Source organism: Gymnoscopelus braueri, assembly GCF_963280865.1.
Source record: "Gymnoscopelus braueri genome assembly, chromosome: 15".
Classification (NCBI taxonomy): Eukaryota; Metazoa; Chordata; class Actinopteri; order Myctophiformes; family Myctophidae; genus Gymnoscopelus; species Gymnoscopelus braueri.
Window position 1 is genome coordinate 47,015,408 of NC_137620.1, and position 26,809 is coordinate 47,042,216.

At 38.2% G+C, this 26,809-nt stretch overlaps 1 protein-coding gene and 1 pseudogene across 2 annotated transcripts; one reads left to right on the forward strand and one right to left on the reverse strand.

Annotated features, from left to right (window-relative positions):
- Positions 1–773: 773 nt before the first annotated feature.
- Positions 774–11,921, reverse strand: LOC308101600 (zinc-binding protein A33-like; annotated as a pseudogene). Its single transcript has 2 exons — positions 11,829–11,921; positions 774–2,140 (listed from the first exon to the last, which is right to left on the reverse strand). The product of its transcript is annotated as a zinc-binding protein A33-like (transcript).
- A 6,528-nt stretch (positions 11,922–18,449) lies between these two features.
- LOC308101250 (zinc-binding protein A33-like) lies at positions 18,450–24,338 on the forward strand. Its single transcript, XM_080450649.1, has 2 exons — positions 18,450–18,540; positions 22,937–24,338. Exon 2 carries the CDS (start codon positions 22,970–22,972, stop codon positions 24,329–24,331), a length of 1,362 nt encoding a protein of 453 aa, XP_080306775.1. The 5' UTR covers positions 18,450–18,540; positions 22,937–22,969; the 3' UTR covers positions 24,332–24,338.
- The last annotated feature ends 2,471 nt before the right edge of the window (positions 24,339–26,809 follow it).

Sequence of the window (26,809 nt, forward strand, 5' to 3'; positions counted from 1 at the left end):
GATCCCAAAATGATACATATTAGACCACAGACCCCCACAATGATGCATATTAGACCATAGACCCCCAAAATGATACATATTAGACCACAGACCCCCACAATGATACATATTAGACCACAGACCCCCACAATGATACATATTAGACCACATACCCCCAAAGTGATACATATTAGACCACAGACCCCCAAAGTGATATTAGACCACAGACCCCCACAATGATACATATTAGACCACAGACCCAATGCTGTGCCAGTGACTTTATATAACTGTCTTTAACACACACACACACACACACACACACACGCACACACGCACACACACACCCACACACACCAACACACACCGGCCAGCCATAGCTGAGTGGTTAGTGAGCCCGCCTAGGGAACCAGCTGGCCCTGGTTGCCCCAGGTTCGATTCCAGGCTATCCCAGCATATGTGCCGATGATATGAAATTTGTCCCTGAGCAAGACTCTTAACCCCAATTGCTCACAGGTTCTCATTGGAAACAAGACCGCAAGGACTTTCATGAACGACCTGTTAAAAGGAATTATCCTTACACCAACACACACCAACACACACACACACACACACACACACACACACACACACACACAGGTGTATCAGCATGGACAGTTCCTGTGTCATCTTATTATATAATGAGTGAGGACCTGTATGAAGAAAATGGGTTAAGTGCTCCTTTAACTTCAGCTGTGTTTACCTGTCAAAATGTCTGCTGTGAAAAGATTAATATTACTGATTGATTTCACTGCTGCTTATATTCTTTTCTTTTTTGTTTTGGAGGTCTCATCTGACCCCCTGACCTCCCATAAGTCTGTGTCTGATAACATCCCAGAGAGACATGTCTCTACCTGACAGATTTTGATATCAATGGTTTCAGCATCACCAGCCTCTCCAATAGAGAAATATGGGTAGAGTGTGTCTGTGAAAGTGTCTTTATGAGTGTAGATGTGAGTCATGTCTTCAGGGTCGTAGAAGGACACCTCCCCCCCGTCATAGTCCAGCTCAACTCTGATCCTCTCAGGATTCCTCTGCAGTGAGATGGTTTTACCACACCCATTATAATAGACACCATTCCTCTGCCTTAAACACCATATTCCATATTCTGGTGAGACATGTTTCTTTCCCTTCCTGTCAACAGATTCTTTAGCCAAACCTATATTCCAGTCAGGATGGTCACCAACTGCCACCTCCCAGCTGTGTTTTCCTGAACTGAAACCCTCTGAACCCAGAACTTCAGCATGATAAGTGAACCTCTCTGTGTTGTCAGGAAGCTGCTGCATTGTGTCTGTACGTCTCACACTGGTCAGGTCTTCAGACAGACAGAGCTTGGGGTGTGCTGTGTTTGGGTCCAGAATGACAGGAGTGAACTTGACCCTCTCCTTCATCTTCTCCCAGACTGTGAAGCTCAGGTTTCTCAGGTGTTTGGCAGCATTTATCAGTGCTCCTGAGTCCAGCTGTGGATCTGACAGTGTACACTGGACTCTGGCGCTGGTCTGAGTGTGTTTATAACTGCTGAGAAATTACACATTGTGTTTCTGCAGCTCTTGTTCTACAGCAGAGATGCTGTCTGAGAGAGAGGAGATCTGCTCCATGATCTGCATCTGTCTGCTGACAGTCTTCTCCTTCTGCTCCTCTTCCTCCCTCAGAGCTTTCAGTCTGGCCTCCTCTTCCTCTGTCAGGAACTGGTGAAGATTTTTAAACTCTGCTCTGATCTGCTTCTCTGTGACCAAAACCTGCTTCTTGTTGTGTGGAACCACTTTTTTGTATTTCTTTGCAGTGTCTTTGTATTTCTCCCTCTTGTCCTGTAGAGAATCAAGGTCAAATTGCAGTTGGTCCATCAGGTTCTTCCTGTTCTTCAGATCAGGAAACACGTCTGTTAGTTTTGTGTCTTGTAGCAGACGCAGGAACGACCTGCTAGTTGTTTCACCATTGAAAATCATTTTGTCCACAAGTTCAGTGGCTGCCTTGGATGGCAGAGAGATGCTCTTCACGTACTCACGGTCCGTCACAAGCTTTTCTTCAAAAACACACTCGCTGACAAAGGGAATGTTTGACATTAGAATAGCTTGAAGTTTTGTCTTGTTCTGTATGATAATATCTTTAGTCTCCATGTTGATCCCTGGAAGAGAAGAAGGAATATTGTTTATTAATCATTTCCCCCGTTGTAATAATACTTAAGTCACTTTCAACATGGAGTCCTGATTTTGGGCATGACATGACAGGTGACAAGTTTAGAAATCTTTACAGCTATTTCCAAAAATATAGCCAGTCTCATAAATATCTAAATTAGCTGATTTACAAGCTGACAAAATATGACATTTTGAGCATGTAGATCAACCATTTTTGCTATTTGTCGCACAACACAAGGTTCTAAGTGGTTAAACGTTACCAAATCACCGGAAATTTCCCCGCCCTACCCCCCAACATTTTACTGTTCATATATTTCTTTTTTATACTACTCGTTTTTATGTTATTTGTTTTGCTTATTCATTTATATTATTGTTTGTCTTTAAATGTCTCGATGAATTGAAGACACAGGACCTCAATGGAAACAAGCCCTGCGGGCTTATTTGGGTTGAATCCTTTTAGCATTATTTTGTATACATCTGTGCCACCTTTTTTTGCAAACTGTTAATGTATTCAATAAAAAAAATTAAAAAATAGAGCAGAAACCTTGTATTTCCGTATTTCAACTCTCCTTTTCCCCCCCATAAACTAATACCCAACTTCATCATATAAGAGTATCGTACTAAAGTAGTGAAAATAGCTTGTAGATCGGCTATTTTCAATATTGTATTTACAAAATGGACATGCAAGGTCTACTCCATACACATTTGATTCATAACTATAATATGTTCAGGAAACATTACCCTGACCATTCCTCTTTGCCTACTTGTTGTCAATTATTTGTACGAGCTCTTGTTTTATTGGATCTTTTTTATTTTGATACACTTAGTTTTAGCTCTTGCTCATTTGATTTTCCTATTTGTCTCATCTGTTTAAGACAGTAGGTAGGTGATATATTGCACTTTTACCTTAACGCTAGGTATGCTCTTAGTTGCAACTTGCTTGTTTTTGAAGAGAACACTTAAGACTTCTGGTGATTAGTAGTTTTCTTGCGTACCTATGTTGAATGCACTTATTGTAATTAAATGACAGTAATGTCATTTGTCATTTCTAAAAAATAGAAATCGTTGAATTTATTTTGTATTCATAAATATAAGTTACGTTGTATTTATTTTGTATTCATAAACATAAATTATGTTGGATTTATTTTTTATTCATAAATATAAGTTACGTTGAATTTATTTTGTATTCATAAATATAAATTACGTTGGATTTATTTTGTATTCATAAATATAAAACATGTTGAATTTATTTTGATTCACAAGTATAATATCTCTACTGTCGGGCAGAAACGTCCAAAATATTAATTACCCAAATCCAGCTCAAGTGGATTTAGGAGGTTTTTGACCATTAATGTGGAGATTTTTTGTCCATCATTGATTAGAATGATGAAGTCAGACGGAAACCTGAGTCGTTTTAAAGTTTGTTTATCTTCCACTCTGCTGCTCTGTGTGGAGTTTAACTGACAATGTGAGGATCCAATAGAGTTAGGAGGTTTAGTCAGAAGCGCTTTTTAATACGTTTCAATGGTTACATATTTGTAAAACCCACAGACAGACATAAAGGGTATTCATAGCACTGATTTATTTAAAGACAATAAGAAAGTTGAAATATGGAGATAGGAGGTTTGGCCCGACAGCGACTATATATTGAATTTCCTATTAGAATCAAACAATGAGGATGATTTCAGACTCTTACAACAGAAGCTGTGAGACACAGGATGAATTATAGATAGTTAATCAGTCATATGGTTTAGTCACAATGGGGGAGATGCGAGGCGGCTATGCACAGATTTTCTGGTTTTCCAGTTGTCTATGCACGGAATGACACTCTATGCAATGTATACTAAATTCTTGGAGATCGGGTTGTCAGGACAGTACCAATACCACAAGTCTTGTGCAACATATTAATGTGTGAGTGTAGAATCACTCAAACACATACGACATTAGATTATGAATATTTAGGACAAGTTTTGCCACAAATATGTTTATCCATGTATGCACATGTTGATGACCCCATAAGTATGTTGAATGTACTTTGATTCATAAATATAATATGTTAAATTTACTTTGATTCATAAATACAAACAATGAGAATGGTTTTTGACTCTTACAACAGAAGCTGTGAGACACAGCATATTATTTTCAGCCTCTATGGATAAATCAGTACTTTTCATGGCTTAGTTTATTATTCTCACTTTCCTTCTTTTAACAATAACCTGCATTATATTTACTGTAACCCTACAGTCTGTCTACACACAGACAACACAAACAACACTTCCTCCTGTGTTCACTTTACTGTGATTTTAAAGTTCTGTTTGAACACAACATTACAGTATCATAATAACTCATTAATATATGATGCATTCAAGGAGCTTCCTACTTCATTACTTTTAATATTCTCCAATAAGTAGTCTAGTCACCCATCACTCACTCACACGGAAAGGAAATATATAAACATATATGCCAATATATGGCAGGTATATGCAGAATATATGCCACTTATATGTCATATCCAGGTTCATATATGTGCATATATGTTGATATATAGGGAATATATGTCTCATATATAGCTTATATATGTCCACATATATGCTACAATCAGGTTCATATATTTGCATATATGTCACAAATACCTACATATATGCCTACATATATAGCTAATATATATTTGACTTTTTGCATATATGTCATACATAATGCCTATATATATAGCTCATATACCTATCTCCCTTTTTTATTTGCAAGGTAATACTGTATGTGCATATCAGTCCAAAGTTATATATGAAAATGTATTCATTATTGTACGTATTTCCATTCAATGTAGATTGTGGTTTGTGGATTGTGGAAGATATAATATAAAGACAATATTGTTTAATTAGATCTGCTGCCACTCTTATTTATTTTAAAACACAACTAAAGACCTTTCTGTTTTCCACTGCCTTCTACTAGAGGCACAACAATTTAAAATGTTTTACATGATGTGAACATCATCATCATTATCAGTTATTATCATCATTAGTAGTTTTATCCTTCAACTTCTTGTTTATGCCCCAAAATGACTGCTATACAGGTTTTGTAGCAATTTGTAGCAATTATAGAAATATTAGACCTTAATTGTCGAATGTTTAAGAATGTTCTAATCATGTATACTTTATTTTACTTAAAAACGTTTTCCAAATTTTTATTATTTTTTACATTTTGGACAAAATAGACAATTTTACATTGAGGTGTGCAGATATCCCATGCAGTGCCCACCTATACTGTTACTTACAGCAGTGGTTCTCAACCTTTTCAGGCCACGACCCCCCAAAATAATCATATTTTAACTGGGGACCCCCAACCCTGATATGCACTTGTAATGAGTTGAGGCATTTAGTTTGACTCTGTTCCACAGATCAATATTTTGAAAATAGCCGATCAACAAGCTCACAACGCCTCGATGGGCTATTTTTGCCTCTTTCTTATATTATTTGACAATTTGGCCAAGTTTGACCAGTTTTTTTAGTACAGTTTGTTGATTACTTTTGATGCAGTAATTTTTTTTTTTTTTAGGTATTAAATTACTTAAATTGTCACTTCACTGTCATCTGGGGACCCCCCCCCCCCACCAATCATGTGGGGATCCCCCTGGGATCCCGAACTATGGTCCCGACCCACAGGTTGAGAACCACAAACCGACAGTGCGACATTACGTCACGCAGCTCAAGGCGGAGCTTATTAGTTTGAACAGACCAAGGAGGCGGAGAAACTGACGTCCGTCTGCTAAGCGAACATTTATTTACAAACAGGTTGCTTCCATGCTTCTACTCTACTAAATAACAGGTAAGTTTAATTAGTTTATGGAATTAAAATGTTATCCAACTTGTTAGTATCGTAAACGTGCAGTTATATTAGTGTATTAGCCATGGATCACACAACGCTCGTCCGTCACGAGCGTCACGGCCGAACTTCAACCTGGTTTTTGCACTTTCTCCATTTACAACCTGTACATCTACATAAACGTTCAGATTTTAAATATTAAGTGCTTACTCCATGGCCATGGATGTTACAGGTCTACTCGGGCACTCAGCAATAGAGCATCGCAGTTCCCGCCCACTTCCTGTTTTTTCCTGGTGCCGGAAGAAAAAACTCAATGCATTTTTCCATTGACATTTCCAAAAATATTTATATCTATTAATTTAAGCCTCGAATCAAGCCATCATGACATGACATGAATCATGACCATAAAACGTTTTTTTCTGTGATTTTTTTTTATTTTATATTTAATTATATGATATACTATATTTAATAAATACCCTTTGTTTTGCTGTTTTCAACAAAAAAAAATCACAGAATCAAACTTTTTATGGTCATGATTCATGTCATGTCATGATGGCTTGATTCGAGGCTTAAATTAATAGATATAAATATTTTTGGAAATGTCAATGGAAAAATGCATTGAGTTTTTTCTTCCGGCACCAGGAAAAACCAGGAAGTGGGCGGGAACTGCGATGCTCTATACCCGTATCGTCTGTATTGTTCAATAAAAAGCATTTGAATTCGATTGGTGGCCATTTTTTCCGTATTTCCGTACGCTTTCAACTACTTGACCCTATCGGTTGGGAGGAGTACTGCACTCTGTTACGTTATAACTCTATGATAAAATGGCCACCGATCGGAGTAAAATGCTTTTTATTCAACAATCCGGAATATACGGGTACTTACACCAGCCCGAAATGAATTGTAACATCCGTGGCCATGATGTAAGCACTTTATATTTGAAATCTGAACGTTAATGTAGATGTAGGGCTGTAAATGGAGAACGTGCAAACACCAGGTTGAAGTTTCGTCATGACTGTCGTCGTAAGACTGTGTTGCATGCCCAAACATCACTGATCAAGCTCACAGCCACGCATTGTGAGCTTTTAGATCAGGTTTTTTGGGGCGTGCAACACAGTCTTAGACATGGCATTAGCATATTAATTCCCATGTGGTGCATGATGTCATTGTTTATTTCAGGTATAACCAAATCAGACCACAGCAGTGAGAGCTAATGTTGGCCTCATTTGTTTTGACTGTAATTCATTATTATTATTATATCTATGAATTTTGTTTTGAACCTACAGTACAAAGTAAAATCATTTAATTTAGGGAAAGAGAGTACAAATGGTACCAATGGAATGAATGGATCCTTAAGACAGTTAAATTAACACTGAGAATTTTAGTGTGCAGACAGATTTGGTAATCCGTTTTTTAACTTAGTTTTGTTTTGCAGACAGTAGCTAACAAAAGCAGGTAATGTTTATCAGTGGTTCTCAAAGTGGGCTCCAGGGACCCCCAGGGGTCATTGGGGGGTTTCCAGGTGGTCCCCAGGTAAATGAGGTTATATAGCATCAAAATCAGTTAACCACTTAAACCCAATAAATTGTCTATTTGAAAATAGCAGATCTACAAGCTCACAGTGCAGCGCATGGTGATGCGTTGTGAGCTTGTAGATCAGCTATTAAAAAAACACTGTAAACTAGAAAAAGTGCTCCTCGGAGCACAGGTCTCCGCCAGGTCAGGTAAGTTATTGTGGCCTCCTGGTGGCGCTATAATAGGCCAATGTGAAAAGGGTGACATTTCTTCCTCGGCCTAGTGGGAATGTGCGTGCAAATTTTCACGGAAATCGCACGCCGCGTTCATGATTTCATACATTTTGTTCAAAACGGACCAATCCTGCAAACTTTGGAAGTCAACCTTAGCCAATCAGGATGGAATATGAAATATCGGACAGATGCGTCTTGATCACATGACTATAGAGATACTGTGTACCGATTTGTGTGATGTTTGGATAAAATCTGAAGGATTAATATCCAAAAATGTATTTGACATAAGTCGGCCTCCTGGTGGCGCTGTAAAAAGCAGATGTGAAAAATGCAGTGCAGATGTTTTTCCTTGGCCTCTAGGGAGTAGGCGTGCAAAGTTTCACGCAGATCGGTGCAGTTATAGTTAAAAATGCAAATCGGCCTGTTATAGCGCCACCATGAGGCTGATGTGAAAAGTTTTAAGTGACATTTCTTCCTCGGCCTAGTGGGAATGTGCGTGTGCAATTTTATGCAAATGGCAAGCTGCGTTCATGATTTGAGGCAGTTTGTTCAAAACGGACCAATCCTGCAAACTTTGGATGGTAACCTTAGCCAATGAGGATGGAATATGGGAAATCGGACAGATCAGGGTTGATCACATGACTAGAGAGATACTGTGTACCGATTTGCATGAGGTTTGGTTAAAAACTGTAGGAGTAATGGGAAAAAATGGGTTTTGCACAAATCGGCCTCCTGGTGGCGCTATAACAGGTCCATGTGAAAAATTTGAGGCAGAGGTTCTGAATTGGCATCCAGGGAGTGTGTGTGCACAGTTTCGCAGCGACCGGGCCAACGGTGCCAGAGATTAGGTGGTAACACACAGACAGGACACACGGACACACGGACGGACGGACGGACAGGGGCGAAAACATACTCTCTCGCCATGCCTTTCGGCCTGGCGGAGACAACAAACTGTGGAATATTTCTGAAACACTTTTGTAACTCAAATCTTGAGTCCTTAGCCAAGTACATAGACTACTAATTAGGGGGTCCTTGACATGAACATGTTTGAGAACTGTTGAGTGGTTATGTCCAATACTACAAGAACCACTGATTTGTACAACATTAATCAAAAACACTTTGCCAAATTCATCAGAAGAACTGAATGAATAATGAGAAGGGGGTACGGTGGCGCAAATTATGAGCAATCTGATGAGTTAACATTACATTTTAAATTACTGACGCACAAATAATATCTATGTCTATTTCTACTATCACAGATGCTGAAAGAAACACCTGGCTGGCAGTGAGCACTGATCACCAGTGCAAAGACTGGACACGACAAGAAGAAGTGCGAAGACGATTTTCAGGTGAAAAAAACATCTGCTGCTAAGTGATGTCTTTACTTGCAATAGTCTGAGGATGTCTTTATTTTTTTATTACATTTTGGGATACCTTTTACTTTCGTTTGATACTTTTCTTTTTTGTTGTTTGACATTTTCCTCCTTTATAATTCTTAATACTATGTATGCAAATACAATTAATGGGTAGCTTGTACAAAAAAAATTACACCTGTAAACTTGTGTTATGCCCAAGTTGAAGCTGTTACCCTCAACTGTTGAGCTGGGGTCAATGACTACACATTTTTTATTTGTTTTTATGTCTTTTAGGTGTTGGCGACAGCAGCAGTTGTTGAAAGGATAATGAAGCTTCCCGACTCATCTAATTGTCTTAGGTAGTGTAAACTGTTTTTTCTAATCTGTTTTAAAGCATTGCAAATATGGAGACTATATGGAGGTCATGTTTTAGTTTAACAATCTATTGTTATGTGGAAAGCAACAGACGAACACTGTTAACATGCAAACCATATATGTCTAATTATGTTTAGGTGAAGTTCTCACAGCTACAAAATGGATGCTGAGCATTGAGGGTCCGGTCGTTGTGGCTCCACAGATCAACTTCCTGGCTGGACTGGCAGCTTTTTCAGTTATTACAACTTCACTCTGGTGCACAGGAGCACGCCTGTTACACACTGGAATTCATTCAAAGGTAACTTTCTGCTTGAAGTAGAACCATCATATGTAACTCGAAAAATGTGCTCTCTTGTAGAGCAGCTATGAGTGCACCTTTTCCATATGTGATTTGTGATTTCAGATGTTTCGTTGGGATCAACCCATTGGCGGTGGCACCAAAACGACAAAGCTGCTCAGCCAGAAAAGTGGGTCTATCCTCCTGTCTCCTCCCTCCTGAAGCGATTGATGGACTTCGATTGGCTTTGAGTGTAAGTTATGTGCAAAACATTTGGACCATTCTCTTCCCCACTATATGAATGACATTCTTAATATGTTGCTTTGCCGTCTTAGGTCATATTGTAGTAGAGTTTTATCATTTATTTCGTTTTTTAGATCTCTATCTCAAGCTCTGATTTTAGGAGTTGTTCAGAAGAAAAGAAGTGGTCCAGAACACTGTCTTCAGTTACATTTTATTTATTTATCTATTTGTAAGAAGAAGGTTTCGATTAGCTGACCTTCATCAGGTAGAAACATTTTTCTTCAAATAAATCCTAAGTAAGTGAATATGGTGTGCAGGACCACTTATTTTCTTCTCTACGTTGGCTGTCATCTCCTGTGTACGTAGGTGTGCAAAAGGACTTTGCCTACTAGGTGTTGTTCAGAAAAGGGAAAGTTAACTAATGTAATCACAGGGCAGTTTCTGGATTGCCCTTCACCTCCCCAGACCTGCCATCTTTTAACTGTCCACACACCTTTCCTCATCACCCGTCCATCACTTGTCCCTCCCAGACCCATAGGATGTGCCAACCAAGGTCAACCCTGACCAACGGAGGCCTATATTTGGTAAAACCTGTGCAGATTAGCGCTGTCGTTGTACAATTTCCCTATTTTCATCTATTTTTAAATCAGGCCATTTGGAAAAGCCTAACTTTACCTTGATAATTGTAACCAATAATAATTGTAAACTTGGCAGGTTCTTGGACAGACTCAATAAATGCACTGACTTTTCATAAAGTTCTAAATAATTTTAATAATAATTATGAAAAAAAATCTACTTAAATAGTTAATCTAACAGGGAAGATTAAACTCACAGGGAAGCTCCTTTACACTAAAACAGGCGGTGTAGCAAATGTGTCATGGAGTGGAATGCTTAAGAGTCTGTAGTAGACTTTGGTCCACTGTTTTCTCATTCTCCTTTTCTCTTCTCTGTAGAGACAACCCAGAAGAAGAAGTGGCCAGGCACTACCAAAGGCTGGCTGGGTACATGGATTCAAAGCTGACAGAGCTCAGATGTCACCAAAGGCAGAATAATTAAGTTAAGAGAAGAAGCCTCTATATACTTCTTTATACAACAAATAGTTGCAGACCTACCAAATCAGATGCAATGTGTTTTGAGCTTGTAAATCAGCTATTTCCTCTTCTTTTTTTTAGTTTTACATACTGTTTTGGATAAATATAGAAAATCTGCCCAAGTGATGGGAAGAATGTCAATATTAATGTGGTTGGCTAGTTATTATTAAAAAAAAAGAAATGTGAATAAATAAATGTGACTTGTAATGACTTCTGGATTTTGTGTTTTTTTTTATAGGCATGCATATATTGCTGATGTTTAAATAAACATATATTTAACATATATATTACACATATGTACGCATATATGTGAAACATGTATGTGCATATATGCTGCACCCATATATGTACATATATGTAAAACCTATATGTGTATATATATGCTAAACCCATATATGTACATATATGTGCATATATAGATATAACATATATGTGACATATTCGAAATTGGCCGCCTACATATATGTATATCTACATATATGTACATATATATTATATATGTACATATATGTAGATATACATATAGAGATATACATATATGTATATCTACATATATGTACATATATATTATATATGTACATATATGTAGATATACATATATGTAGGCGGCCAATTTCGAATATGTCACATATATGTTAAACATATATGTGTAATATATTAAAAAAATGTATGTTCATATATTTCCTTTCCATATAAACAACATGCAGCCCAAGTTAAATATAAACATAAACCCTGTTGTGCTTTTCTTCCATATTTAATGTAAGTCTTACCTGTGTTTCTATGGTTCAGTCTAAGGAGAAGGTCTTGTACTGTAACTGAGCGTGAACAGGTCTTCATAGATCTCACAGCTCAGGTCTCCTACCCGTCTATAAAAGACAACACATTCTCAGGTGAGATTTTGATTGGTTTAGAACCGTCAGGTGTGTCAGGTGCATTCAGGTAAACATGACGTGTGTGTGTGTGTGTGTGTGTGTGTGTGTGTGTGTGTGTGTGTGTGTGTGTGTGTGTGTGTGTGTGTGTGTGTGTGTGTGTGTGTGTGTGTGTGTGTGTGTGTGCCTCCCCTCCTCTTCATCCTGGCATATTGCCAAGGCCCCAAGGCAGAACTGCCAATCACAGCGCGTCCTCGCCGGACATGCCCGCAAAGACTCTTGGGTAATGAAGTCAAAGACGTTGGCTGCCATGTTATTTGTGTCCAAAGTGGACACTGATGACCCAAACTACATAGTGCTGCTTTAAGTTGTGTAATCATATAGATGTGTGTTTTCTCTTCTCACATACAGTATCCTCATCATAAACCATGTACAGTATAAAATACAGTTGAACCACCATGTGTCATGTTGTTTGTTGCAACATTGTATCAGTGTTACTTTCTTTTGTAGTGAAACAGAGACTGGCTTGTGATGCTGCTTTCACACGGGCAGATACAAAGATACATGATACCATTCATTTTCAATGGAAGCCAGCGACATGAAGATACAAAGATACATCTGATGTTTGTAGATCTGCTACAAAAGATACAAAGATACAAATTCAAGTTGAGCTGGGTTCAACTTCCAGATACAAAGATACAAAACGACATCTGTAGCTCCGATGACGCAGCGCTTGATGACGTCAACATTACATTACAGTCATTTAGCAGACGCTTTTATCCAAAGCAACTTACAATAAGTGCATTCAACATAGGTAGGGAACGAAACTACTAATCACCAGAAGTCTTCAAGTGCATTTTCTGCAAAAACAAGCAACCAAGAGTATACCTAGCGCTAAGGTAAAAGTGCAATATATCAGCTACCTATTTTCCTTAAACAGATGAGACAAAATAGGAAAATCAAATGAGCAGGAGCTAAAACAAATAAGTGTATCGACTAAACAAGATCCAATAAAACAACAATACAACAATAAAACAAGCGTTCGTACAACTAGTGAACAACAAGTCAACGACCGTGTTGAGCAACACAGATACAAAGTGACAGAGCGACAAATATGCTGTGTATCTGTGTATCTTATCTGCCCGTGTGGACGCAGCATGAGGCTATCTACTCTATAACCACCAGTTTAACCTGTTTTCACCTATGACTCAAAGCTTCAAAAGTCACGCAATGTGGTTTATACACATTATATAAGAGTGCTCAATAAACAGTTATTAGGCTCAATCTATTTTTTTTTTAGATTTGATTAGATTTTACTTTTATTTTCCCCCTGAGGATTTTCTTCCCTTTACTTTTACACCACCATCCTCTGTGCAGAGCTTAGGAATAACTCCTAGATGTAATTTCAGTACCATGGTCAAACACATGTACTTTTTGTATCTGTACCATACTTGAGTATTTGTATTTTTTTTATTACTTTCACTCCACCACATTTCAAAGACATATTATACTTTTGACTCCTATTTTCCTGAACCTTTTGAATCTTTCCCCAACAAACTAAAACTAACACTAAAACCTATCAACAATCATAACAGCTATAGTCCCCATGTGTGTGATGCTATAGCTTTAAGGACATTGGCTTCTATTAACAGATATTTTGGATGGAATAGATCAGTGTAATTACAGTATTATTTGTTATTTTTTATTATGGATGGAATAGATCAGTGTAGTTACAGTATTATTTGTTATTTTTATTATGGATGGAATAGATCAGTGTAGTTACAGTATTATTTGTTAGGCTGCTCATTCAATTATGGATGTAAAATATCAGTGTAGTTACAGTATTATTTGTTATTTTTATTATGGATGGAATAGATCAGTGTAGTTACAGTATTATTTGTTATTTTTTATTATGGATGGAATAGATCAGTGTAGTTACAGTATTATTTGTTATTTTTATTATGGATGGAATAGATCAGTGTAGTTACAGTATTATTTGTTAGGCTGTTCATTCAATTATGGATGTAAAATATCAGTGTAGTTACAGTATTATTTGTTAGGCTGTTTATTAAATTATGGATGTAAAATATCAGTGTAGTTACAGTATTATTTGTTAGGCTGTTTATTAAATTATGGATGTAAAATATCAGTGTAGTTACAGTATTATTTGTTATTTTTATTATGGATGGAATAGATCAGTGTAGTTACAGTATTATTTGTTATTTTTATTATGGATGGAATAGATCAGTGTAGTTACAGTATTTGTTATTTTTATTATGGATGGAATAGATCAGTGTAGTTACAGTATTTGTTATTTTTTATTATGGATGGAATAGATCAGTGTAGTTACAGTATTATTAGTTATTTTTATTATGGATGGAATAGATCAGTGTAGTTACAGTATTTGTTATTTTTATTATGAATGGAATAGATCAGTGTAGTTACAGTATTATTTGTTATTTTTATTATGGATGGAATAGATCAGTGTAGTTACAGTATTATTTGTTATTTTTATTATGGATGGAATAGATCAGTGTAGTTACAGTATTATTTGTTATTTTTATTATGGATGGAATAGATCAGTGTAGTTACAGTATTATTTGTTAGGCTGTTTATTAAATTATGGATTTGTAGCAGGATGGTCGTGGGTTCCCATGCTGCCCACGGCCCCATCCTCCGCCCACTCATCAGTCGGCTGATTGGCAACAGTATTAAAGCAACGCACCTCCAAACCCAGTTAGCTGTCTGTCTGTCTGTCTGCACACTGGTCGTATTATCAGTCCAGGCTGGCCTGTTGGGATTATTTTAACAATAACCTGCATTATCTTTACTGTATCACTACAGTCTGTCTACACACAGACAACACATCATATTTACTGTAACACTACAGTCTGTCTACACACAAACAACACTTCCTCCTGTGTTCACTTCACTGTGATTTTAAAGTTCTGTTTGAACACAACATTACAGTATCATAATAACTCATTAATATATGATGCATTCAAGGAGCTTCCTACTTCATTACTATTCATTATAGGGGCGGCCATAGCTGAGTGGTTAGTGCGCCCGCCTAGGGAGCCAGAGGCCCTGGTTGCCCCAGGTACGATTCCAGGCCACGCCAGCATATGTGTCGATGAAATGAAATTTGTCCCTGAGCAAGACTCTTAACCCCTAATTGCTCACAGGCCCTCATTGGAAACAAGCCCGCAAGGACTTTCATGAACGTCCTGTTAAAAGGAATTATCCTATCCTTATTCATATTCTCCAATAAGTAGTCTATAGTCACCCATCACTCACTCAATATAAACAACATGCAGCCCAAGTTAAATATAAATATAAACCCTGTTGTGCTTTTATTCCATATTTAATGTAAGTCTTACCTGTGTTTCTATGGTTCAGTCTAAGGAGAAGGTCTTGTCTTCTACCTGTCTATACAAGACAACACATTCTCAGGTGAGATTTTGATTGGTTTAGAACAGTCAGGTGTGTCAGGTGCATTCAGGTAAACATGACGTGTGTGTGTGTGTGTGCGCGCGCGCGCGTGCATGTGCATGCGTGCGTGCCTCTCCTCCTCTTCATCCTGGCATATTGCCAACAAATATTTTATTCCCCAAAGTTAAATACATAATTTTTTAAAAAATATATATGTGTGTGTATAGACTTTGAAAATTATATGTATTTTTTAATTTACAAAAAAATAATAATATATATATATATATATATTTTTTTTGCTTCCCACCATTAGGGGGGCTGCAGCCCCCATAGCCCCCCCCCCCCTTCCCGCGCCACTGTGTAGCCATGTAGCCAAAGGGAGGACCTTGGCCATTCTCAGGAGTTGGCCATCCTCAGCCAAGAGTCTGCGAGGCCGGATATCTAGCTTACCACTCACGCTTTGTCGTGCTTTGTATTGTGTCCAGGTGGTGTTCTGGGGCACACTGGCTCTGATGGTGTTCTGCTACCAGTGGTGTAAAGTAAGTGCATTTACTCAAGTACTGTACTTAAGTAAAAAAATGTGGTATTTTTTTTACTTTACTGGAGTATTTCCAATTTTCAATACTTGTACTTGTACTACAAACATGAACCACTTCAGCCCTATTTTATACCTATAGGCTATTTGAAAATAGCCGAGCTCACAACGCGTCACGATGCGACGCGTTGTGAGCTTGTAGATCAGCTATAGGGCATAGCAGTGGCGGCCATTTTCTGGTTCCACTTCAAAATAGTCAATGCATTTTTCCCATTGACATTTCCAAAAATATTTATATCAATTCATTTAAGCCTAGAATCAAGCCATCCAGGGTCCTGGTGAATCATGACCATTAAACATTTTTTTCTGTGATTTTATTTTATTTTATATGTAATTATATGATATACTTTAATTAATAAATACCCTTTGTTTTCACAGAATCAAACGTTTTATGGTCATGATTCACCAGGACCCTGGATGGCTTGATTCTAGGCTTAAAATAATTGATGTAAATATTTTTGGAAATGTCAATGGGAAAAATACATTGACTATTTTGAAGTGGAACCAGAAAATGGCCGCCACTGCTATGCCCTATTTTCAAACAGTATAGCACTTTTACTTTTGGTACTTTAAGTATATTTTGATGCCAATACTTTTAGACTAATACTTGTACTTTAACTCAAGTAACACTTTGAACCACATTTTGAACCACATATATTGTGAACCACAATATATATATAATATATTTTTCTTTTTTCTTTTTTTATAATTATTTTTTGGATAAAAAAATCGGTAAAATCAGGGAAAAATAAGAATTAAATAACATAACCCTAACCCTAACCCTAAAACCGAAATAAAGTAACAAAAAACGCCCAAAAACGGCCAATATAACCGCAATAACCGTGCGCGCAAAATTTTGCGCACAGGTCCGGGACTCATACGCGCGGGGGGGGGGGGGCTCCGTTGCGATTTTGTGCACAGGGCCCATTTTCACTTTAATCCGTCTATGACTTTTTCCATCACTGTCTGCTACACCATTTATACATAATACATATCTGCTACTTACGTGTGTGTGTGTGTGTGTATATGTACGATTTAACGATTTATACTGCTACGTCGGACGGTGAGGCAGCCAGGCTTTCCTCCGTGGTGGTTATGAAACAGGTCATACTGTCCTGCAGCTCTATCAGTGAGGAGGGTTCAGCGTTTATTTCATTTATAAAGCTGTTTAACAAAGGCTCCACTCAGCTTTCTGCTTTCTTTAAATGTTGGTGTTATAGCTCCCCCTGCAGGTTATACACATACATACACAGGAGGCCTAAAACACTAGTTGACCTCATCAGTGACATTAGAGTCAGTTACAAGGTTTAATAAGCAATTCATTGATTGAATGTCACTTGATTTTGATTTTTCTTGCCCCCCCCCATTAATCTATTCACTTGCCGCATTGTCTATTCCTACACTTTTATTTTGATTTATTATAAACGGATTTAACTGCCATAATATTATATTGCCAATATAATATGTACTTTGTTTTGTTAGCAGTATTTTACTGTTTATAGTAGTTGTGTTGTCATGAGGACTTCCTCATTCATTTTTATATATATATATATATATATATATATATATATATATATATATATATATATATATATATATATATTGCCTTCAGTTGCCTTCGGCTCGTGGGTCCCAAGCTATGTTTTTTAAATTTAAAAACAAAAGATTTTAAAAGATCTTCAAACATTTCCACCCCCCCCCCCACACACACACAAATGTATATATATATATATATATACATTTGTGTGGGGGTGGAAATGTTTGAATTTTTATATATATATATATATATATATATATATATATATATATATATATATATATATATATATATATATATATATATAAATTTGTGTGTGGGGGGGGGGGTGGACATGTTTGAAGATCTTTTTTAATCTTTTGTTTTTAAATAAATAAAAAATAGCTTGGGACCCACGAGCCGAAGGCAACTGTAGGGGAGAGGATGTGGTCGCACAGAGAAACTGCACATCATTTCTAGCAGCTAAACCACAAGCCTGGCAAACGGCAGCTGTCTCTCTGCAACCACCATCTCTGCACAGCTCTGTACAAAACAAGGTTATCGGTTTTGTTTGAATTTCTTCTTTTTTTTTTATTGTATGGATTTGTCAGGGGCAAGATTCAACAAGGTCAGAAAATAGTAAAAATATCAGATACATGCAGACAACGTTGACAGCATGTAGATCTGCAATTTTTTTAGATTTTTGCTAAAGACTAAAACTAGGAACATTTTCTCTAGTTAGCTTTTCAGTTTTGTAAATAAATACACAAAACTGTTTCAGTTAATTATCTTTGGTTTCCCCCTCAAAAAGTTACACCCATAAAACCCTTCAACTGGTGCGTTCACGTCATCAAACACCATTCTGATCAAAATGGACAGTTAGACAACATCCATAATGTCTGCTGACTCGTCAACATTTTGAACCAATCAAAATCTTAAGTGACGATACGTTTCCTTTTACGGAGAGGAAGTGTATAAAGTGTTATGAACATTTCCTACTCGTCAGTGACTGAACCAAACCTGCACTGAGACACGACACATCTTCTCCTCAGACAGAACCATATAAACAGGTAAGACTTTATGAACTTAGAATGTAAAATATGGAATAAAAGCAGAACAGAATATTTAAATTCAAACTGGGTTGTGTGTCGTTTAAATTGTGAGGGAGTTTAACTTATCATTATGTACATTTATCAATATGTACAACTTAAAATTAATGATGTAGAAAGTGCCTCGAATGCAGCAAAATATGAATTGCTGTTAAGATCTGCCATTAGGACATTTTGTTTTGTAGTACTTAAACATCATTTTTTAAATGAAGACACAGTACAGTCCGTCGACATACGAGCAACACAGGAAGTGTTGTCTGTGTGTCGACAGCCTGTGGTTTAGTAGAGATATATGCAGCTTATTGACAAGAGAAGGAAAGTGAGAATAAACCATGTCATGAAAAGTCCTAATTTATCCAAAGAGGCTGAACATATCCTATCTACAAAACACATCCTGTATAAATATATATCATAGACGATACAGAGCCACCTCCCTAAACACATGGTAGACTGGGATCCATTCACTTTACACTTTGTATATCCTGTCTACACAGGATACGGAAACAGTCTGTGTGTGTTCATGTATGTGTGTGTGGAAATGACAGGATACAGTAGGCGGACTCTAGATCAGATATGAATACTGAACATAGACTGTAAAATGTGGACGTAGGCAAGGCAATGCATGATTTGTATAACATTTAAACAACATGGCAATTCAAAGTGTATAACATACAACATTAAGCATTAAGACAATAACACAGAGCATTAAGAAAGTGCAAAAAGAACATGATTTTACATTTGAATATAATAATGAAATACATTATTTAATATTAAACAGGAGATCCAGTAGAACTAAAAGTCATGTTATGTTTGGTTGCGCTGTGGTTTGTGCTCTGAAAATAGCAGATCTACATGCTCACAACGCGTCGCTCACAATGCGTCTGTTTAAAGTTTGCATTTTCAAACGATTGCTATAGCGCCCCCCTTTGGCCAAGTGGAGTAAGATTGGTTTCAGTGATATTTGGAATGACCCTCTACCATACTGCAAAGTTTCATACAAATATGACTCTGCATTTATGTGTTAGGGGCAGAAGAATCATTTTCATTAAGCTGCAATTTTCATTGGCTTATAAAAGCTTCATCTTTTCACGTTTTCACTGCTCTTCCACTGGAATTTTAGATAATGGTCCAAAGTTCATGTGTAAAAAGTTTCGTGCACATTGCTAAAACATTCTGCAGGAGGAGATAGATTTGAACTGTTTTTCATATAATTCAAAATGGTGGGAGATCTAAAGGTCAAAAGTCAGAGTGTGAAAGTTGTTTGTCATGAGGAGACTTATGTGTCTTGAAGTTTCATGGCAATAGCTCAAACAGGGCATGAGTTATACCTGTTCAAAGTTTGCATTAAGTCTGCTTTTTTCAATTGAGTGCTACTGTACAGCGCCACCCTTTGACGAATGACTGTGGGATTCATTTCTTGGCCGTTTTCCATGACCCTCTATCATATTGCACTGCACGGTTAAGCCAGAACTGCAAAAAGTGGCGGAAGACTCGGAGCACAGGTCTCTGCCAGGTCAGGTACGTTATTCTGGCCTCCTGGTGGCGCTATAATAGGCCAATGTGAAAAGGGTGCCATTTATTCTTAGGTCTTTCATGGCAATCAGACACTGCATTCATGATTTGAGGCATTTTGTTCCAAAAATATGTTTTGCTAAATTAGACCTGCTGGTGGCGCTATAACAGGCCAATGTGAAAAGGGTGGCATTTCTTCCTCGGCCTAGTGGGAATCTGCGCGTGAAAATTCACGGAAATCGCAAGCTGCGTGCATAGTTTGAGGCTTTTTGTTCAAAACGGACCAATCCTGAAAACTTTGGAAGCTAACCATAGGCAATGAGGATGGAATATGGGAAATCGGACAGATCCGTGTTGATCACATGACTATAGAGATACTGTGTACCGATTTGCATGACGTTTGGATAAAATCTGTAGGAGTAATGCAAAAGGAGTTTTGCACAAATTGGCCTCCTGGTGGCGCTATAACAGGGCCATGTGAAAAAATTGGGGCAGAGTTTCTGAATTGGCATTCAGTGTGTGTGCACAGTTTCGGAGCAACCGGGCTAATTGTGCCGGAGATTAGCTGCTAACACACAGACAGGACGGACACACACACACACACACACACACACGGACGGACGGACAGGGGGCAAAACATACTCTCTCGCCATGCCTTTCGGCCTGTCGGAGACAAAGATAGAGATGCAATAAGGGACCAAAGGCCCTTTCACTGCCAGGAATTAATTGATTAATTGTCTCCGCCAGGCCGAAAGGCATGGCGAGAGAGTATGTTTTACCCTCCGTCCGTCCGTCCGTCCGTCCGTGTGTCCGTGTGTGTGTGTCCGTCCTGTCTGTGTGTTAGCAGCTAATCTCTGGCACCGAGATGGGCCTGTTATAGCGCCACCAGGAGGCCGATTTGTGCAAAACCCATTTTTATACATTACTCCTACAGATTTGATCCAAACGTCATGCAAATCGGTACACAGTATCTCTATAGTCATGTGATCAACACGAATCTGTCCGATTTCCGATTTTCCATCCTCATTGCCTTTGGTTGGCTTCCAAAGTTTGCAGGATTGGTCCGTTTTGAACAAAAAGCCTCAGACTATGCACGCAGCTTGCGATTTCCGTGAATTTTCACACGCACATTCCCATTAAGCCGAGGAAGAAATGCCACCCTTTTCACATTGGCCTGTTATAGCGCCACCAGCAGGTCTAATTTAGCAAAACACATTTATGGAACAAAATGCCTCAAATCATGAATGCAGTGTCTTGCCATGAAAGACCTAAGAATAAATGGCACCCTTTTCACATTGGCCTATTATAGCTCCACCAGGAGGTCAGAATAACGTACCTGACTTGGCGGAGACCTGTGCTCCTCGGAGCACTTTTTCTAGTTAATTAATTAATCCGTCTCCGGTCCCCTTGCCAGCGAAAACTAAGATTTTACTGTAGCTTTGAAAATATTCTCGTGACCGCCGTCCTCACGGAGATCGGCTCATCACACGCACGGGGGTCCGGTAGAATCTGAAAAACAAAAAAACTAATTTAAGTTCAAGTCAAATCTCGTCCTTGGCGCTGTGGGCGTTTTTCAATTCAAGTCATTGGCAGTGAATGAGTTAATAAGGCAGAGTTTCAAGAAGGAATCAAAGGCCCTACGGCAGGGGTATTCAACTAGATTAGACTGGGAGACAAAATTGTAAAATAAATTGAGGTCGGGGGCCACAAACAGGTCTATGTAAACAAAAACAATAGACAAATATTCATGGTTAACTGTTTAACTGGTAACTGTTAAGAAAGTTGTAACTAGTTAATACCAACGGTTAAATGGTTAATATTTACTTTTCATTTAATTGTTAGTGCAAATGCACTTTTCCCCCCAACCTAAAGTGGTGCCTGCAGACAGATGCACAGCCACCACATAAGACTGCATTACATTACATTACAGTCATTTTTAGCAGTTCCGTCTTAATTTAAACACAGGGAAATAAAGTACCATGCGCACTTCAAGAAGTTGACAAGATAACATAGACCTGAAGGCTGTAGGATTTTCTTTTCAAAACAACGTCGTTTCACAGAATAACACCATGTTTTGCAGTAAAACTATGATCTGAATTCATATTTTTCTTCAATCAAAAAGTCGGCCTAATTGATAGGCCGATAGGACTTATATAAAACTATCTTTTCTATAATACTCCTTCAGATCTTATCAAAACTTCACGCAAATAGGTGCACATGACCTGTATAGTCATGTGATCAAGACGGATCTGTTTGATTTTTCTTATTACATCCTGATTGGCTAAGATTGACATCTAAAGTTTGCAAGAGTGGCCTGTTTTGAACAAAATGCCGCAAATCATGAACGCAGCGTCCGATTGCGGTGAAACTTTGCACGCCCATTCGCACTACGTTGAGGAACAAATGCCACTCTTTTACCATTGCCATATTATAGCTACACCCCGATTTTTGAAAAAATCATGCAAATCGGTACACATTATCTCTGTAAAGGTGATCAAGGCGGATCCGTCCGATTTTTCATATTCCATTTCCTTCCTGATTGGCGAATCCCGAACGTTGCTAGACCACAATAACCTACCTGACCTGGTGGAGACCTGTGCTCTGAGGAGCACTTTTTCTAGTTTGTTATAATCTCATTTGAACAACATGTCCCTACAACCATACACATGTTTCTCTGAGGGGTCTTGTGTCAATTCCCAGATAATGTTTTGGATATTAAATCAAAGAAGAATGAAAAATCACCTGATCACCTGATATCTGACAGATTTGATGACATATTGTATGTCTATATAAATGGTTTGATATCATACTTACTTAACTTGTTCTGACATCTTACTCTTTTCAGATCCTGAATCTTCATTGCAGCCCTTAATTAGTGATGGCACACGAATGTCTGTTAGGGATCCTTCAGGATCTTAGTGCTGATGAATTCAATATATTCCAATGGTTCCTGGAAAAGGACTCCAAAGGCTCCATTCCGAAATGCAGGCTGGAAACTGCAACCAGGCAGCAAACAGTAGATGTGATGACACAAACATATCCTGATACAGCTGTGAAGGTTACAAAAAACCTCCTGGAGAAGATCCAGAGGAATGATCTAGTGGGGAAACTTCCAGTCAAGGTGTTGAGTTGTGAACATCCAGAGGAGCATCAACTGTTCTGTGAGGAAGAACAGAGAGCTGTGTGTCGTATCTGTGACTCCTCTCACCACCCTGGTCACAAGCTGGTTCCTATAGAACAAGCAGTCAACAACCTGAAGGTCCAACTGAAGTCTGACCTCAGGACTCTAAAGGACAAGAGGACCAAATGCAAAAACATTCAAACTAGGTATAATAATGAAGTGGTTCCACACAACAAGAAGCAGGTTTTGGCCACAGAGAAGCAGATCAGAGCAGAGTTTAAAAAGCTCCACCAGTTGCTGACAGGGGAAGAGAAGGCCAGACTGGCAGCTCTGAGGGAGGAAGAGGAGCAGAAGGAGGAGATCATTCAGATCATTCAGAAGCAGATCTCCTCTCTCTCAGACAGCATCTCTGCTGTAGAACAAGAGCTGCAGAAACACAGTGTGTCATTTCTCAGCAGTTATAAACACACTCAGACCAGCTCCAGAGTCCAGTGTACACTGTCAGATCCACAGCTGGACTCAGGAGCTCTGATAGACGTGACCAAACACCTGAGAAACCTGAGCTTCACAGTCTGGGAGAAGATTAAGGAGAGGGTCAAGTTCACTCCTATCATTCTGGACCCAAACACAGCATCCCCCAGGCTCTGTCTGTCTGAAGACCTGACCAGTGTGAGATATGCAGACACAAAGCAGCAGCTTCCTGACAACACAGAGAGGTTCACTCATTATGCTGATGTTCTGGGTTCAGAGGGTTTCAGTTCAGGAAAACACAGCTGGGAGGTAGAGGTTGGCGACCACCCTTCCTGGTTTATAGGTGTGGCTAAAGAATCTGTTGACAGGAAGGGAAAGACATATGCCACATCAGAATATGGAATCTGGTGTTTAAGGCAGAAGGATGGTCGCTATACTAATGGGTGTGGTAAAACCATCTCACTGCAGATGAATCCTGAGAGGATCAGAGTTGAGCTGGACTATGACGGGGGGGAGGTGTCCTTCTACGACCCTGAAGACATGACTCACATCTACACTCATAAAGACACTTTCACTGACAAACTCTACCCTTATTTCGGTATTGGAAAGGCTGGTGATGCTGAAACCATTGATATCAAAATCTGTTAATTAGAGACACGTCTCTCGGGGATGTTATCAGATATAGACTCTATAGGGAGGTCAGGGGGTCAGATGAAAACAACAAGGGCACTCAAACAAACAAAACAAAACAACAACAACAACAGCTGTACAAACAACAGCTGTCAAACACTGTAAGCAGCAGTGAAATCAATCAATAATATTAATCTTTTCACAGCAGACATTTTGACAGGTAAACACAGCTGAAGTTAAAGGAGCACTTCACCCATTTTCAACCCTACCCTCATACTGTTGGTCCTTACTCATTATATAATAAGATGACACAGGAAGTGTGTGTGTGTGTGTGTGTGTGTGTGTGTGTGTGTGTGTGTGTGTGTGTGTGTGTGTGTGTGTGTGTGTGTGTGTGTGTGTGTGTGTGTGTGTGTGTGTGTGTGTGTGTGTGTGTGTGTGTGTGTGTGAGAGATACATCTGGACTAAATATCAAACACGCTTTTATTTGACATTGAAGAATGTTTATTTTATACTGTTATATCGTTGTTGTCGGGCAGAAACCTCATATCTCCATATTTAAACTTTTTAGTTTTTTTGGGTTAGGGTAATTAATACCCTACTTCATAACTTCATCATACTACAGTGTAACACATAAGTAGCAAAAATACCCGATCTACCAGCTCACAACGTGTCGCATCGCGGCGTGTTGTGAGCTTGTAGATCGGCTATTTTTGAAGTGAAAGTTAAGGTGGTTTAAGTGAGTCTGTGGGTTTTATGAATATTGAACCAATCAACAAGATCATGTGACTAAATAATAAATACATTGAAACCATTTACTGAAAAGTAACCATTACTGAAATATTTAACTCAATTAAAAGTACAAAACTATTAGGATCAAAATGAAGGCTTTCACGATTATGACATTTCACTTGACGCTTAATTGTCACACAAATAATTGCGATTAATGATTTAACAGTGTTTTTGTCATTGAACATTAGAACATAATACAAATCTAAACTTATTTTTAGTATTTAGACTTCATAAACTAAAGTTGCACAGGGCAGATTTGACAAATAACTTCATATTTCATCATTTTATACTTTACAAAACGGGGAAAATAGCAGAAATAGCTGAAAACCCGTCACTTTGTGACACGTTGTCAGCTTGTAGATCTGCTGTTTTTGCTTTCTTTACATTTGAAAATGAATGAACAGTTTTCAACATGGAAACGATTATGACGATTATGTAAAATAATTGTGATAATTTCAAATAATTGCATTTAAATGATTATATAATAATTGTGACAGGCCTAATGAAAATATACTTAACAAATCAAAAGTTAAATGATGCATCATGCAGAATAGTAAATAATACTTTATTATGTTTAACCACATTAACCAGGCTTTCTCTGTTTAGGACAGTGCTTCTCAACCAGTGGTCCTTGGGGGGGTACCAGGGGGTCCCCAGCTAAATGAGTTAACATAGCGTCACAATCATTTGAACCACTTAGCTTTGGCTATTCAAAAATAGCAGATCTACAAGCTCATAGCGCGAGTGCCGCGCTATGAGCTTGTAGATCTGCTATTTTTGAAAAAACGTGAATGTGTGCATATATTTGAATATATATATTTTATTTTTAAACAAACATTTTTAACTCAAATCTTTGCTTCTGGGGGTATCAGTAACCACTGATTTAGGATAAGAATTAGATCTGCTAATTGAAAATAGCAGATCTACAAGCTCACATCGTGTGGCATTGCGACACATTTTGAGCTCATAGATCAGTATTTCCTTTGCTATATTCATCGTATGATGAAGTATAAAGGGCTTAAGCTGTTAATAAGTAGTAATGATAAAGAATGGTCTTAACCCAGCCCCCCCCCCCTTCAAACTTTTACTGTACATATTATTTCATAATTTTTCTTATTTTCTAAAATGTTCATATGATGTTCTGTATAGTAATGTATATCTGTCTGTTATTTAATGTCACTCAGGGGAGCTGGCATGGAAAATGACATGGGGGGAGCGGACGCATGCCGCGAGCACGTGCGCGAAAATGTTTTCTTACCGGTTTTGTTACTTTTTTGGTTTTTTTTCTTACTTTATTTCGGTTCATTTGGTACAAAAAATGAACTCCATGAAGTGTAGATGTCGGAAGTTTTTTCTTTTTCTTTTTTCTTCATCCCAAAAGTCTGCTGTAACCAAATGGACTCGTGTTTAAATAACTATACAATCATAAGCAGCGAGCACCGCGTTGGGGAGACCCACCCAGCCTTGAGCCCCCCACGGTGGGGAGACCCAGCCTGGGTCGCGGTGGTCGCGACTCGCGAGGTATCATTGATGATCTTTGTGTTGTAAATGAAATATATTGTTACTTTATTACATTTTTAATGATCTTATATCGACACTGAAACTCTCTGAGTAATATGTGATGACGCTTTAAAATGTGTATATGAATTGTAATATCTCTGGACATTGGGAATTAGCTGGTTAAATTGAGGATTCAATTCAGATTCA

Bases quoted from the DNA above. Each gene is read 5' to 3' on its own strand.
- LOC308101250 (XM_080450649.1), top strand. From the start codon at position 22,970: ATGGCACACGAATGTCTGTTAGGGATCCTTCAGGATCTTAGTGCTGAT.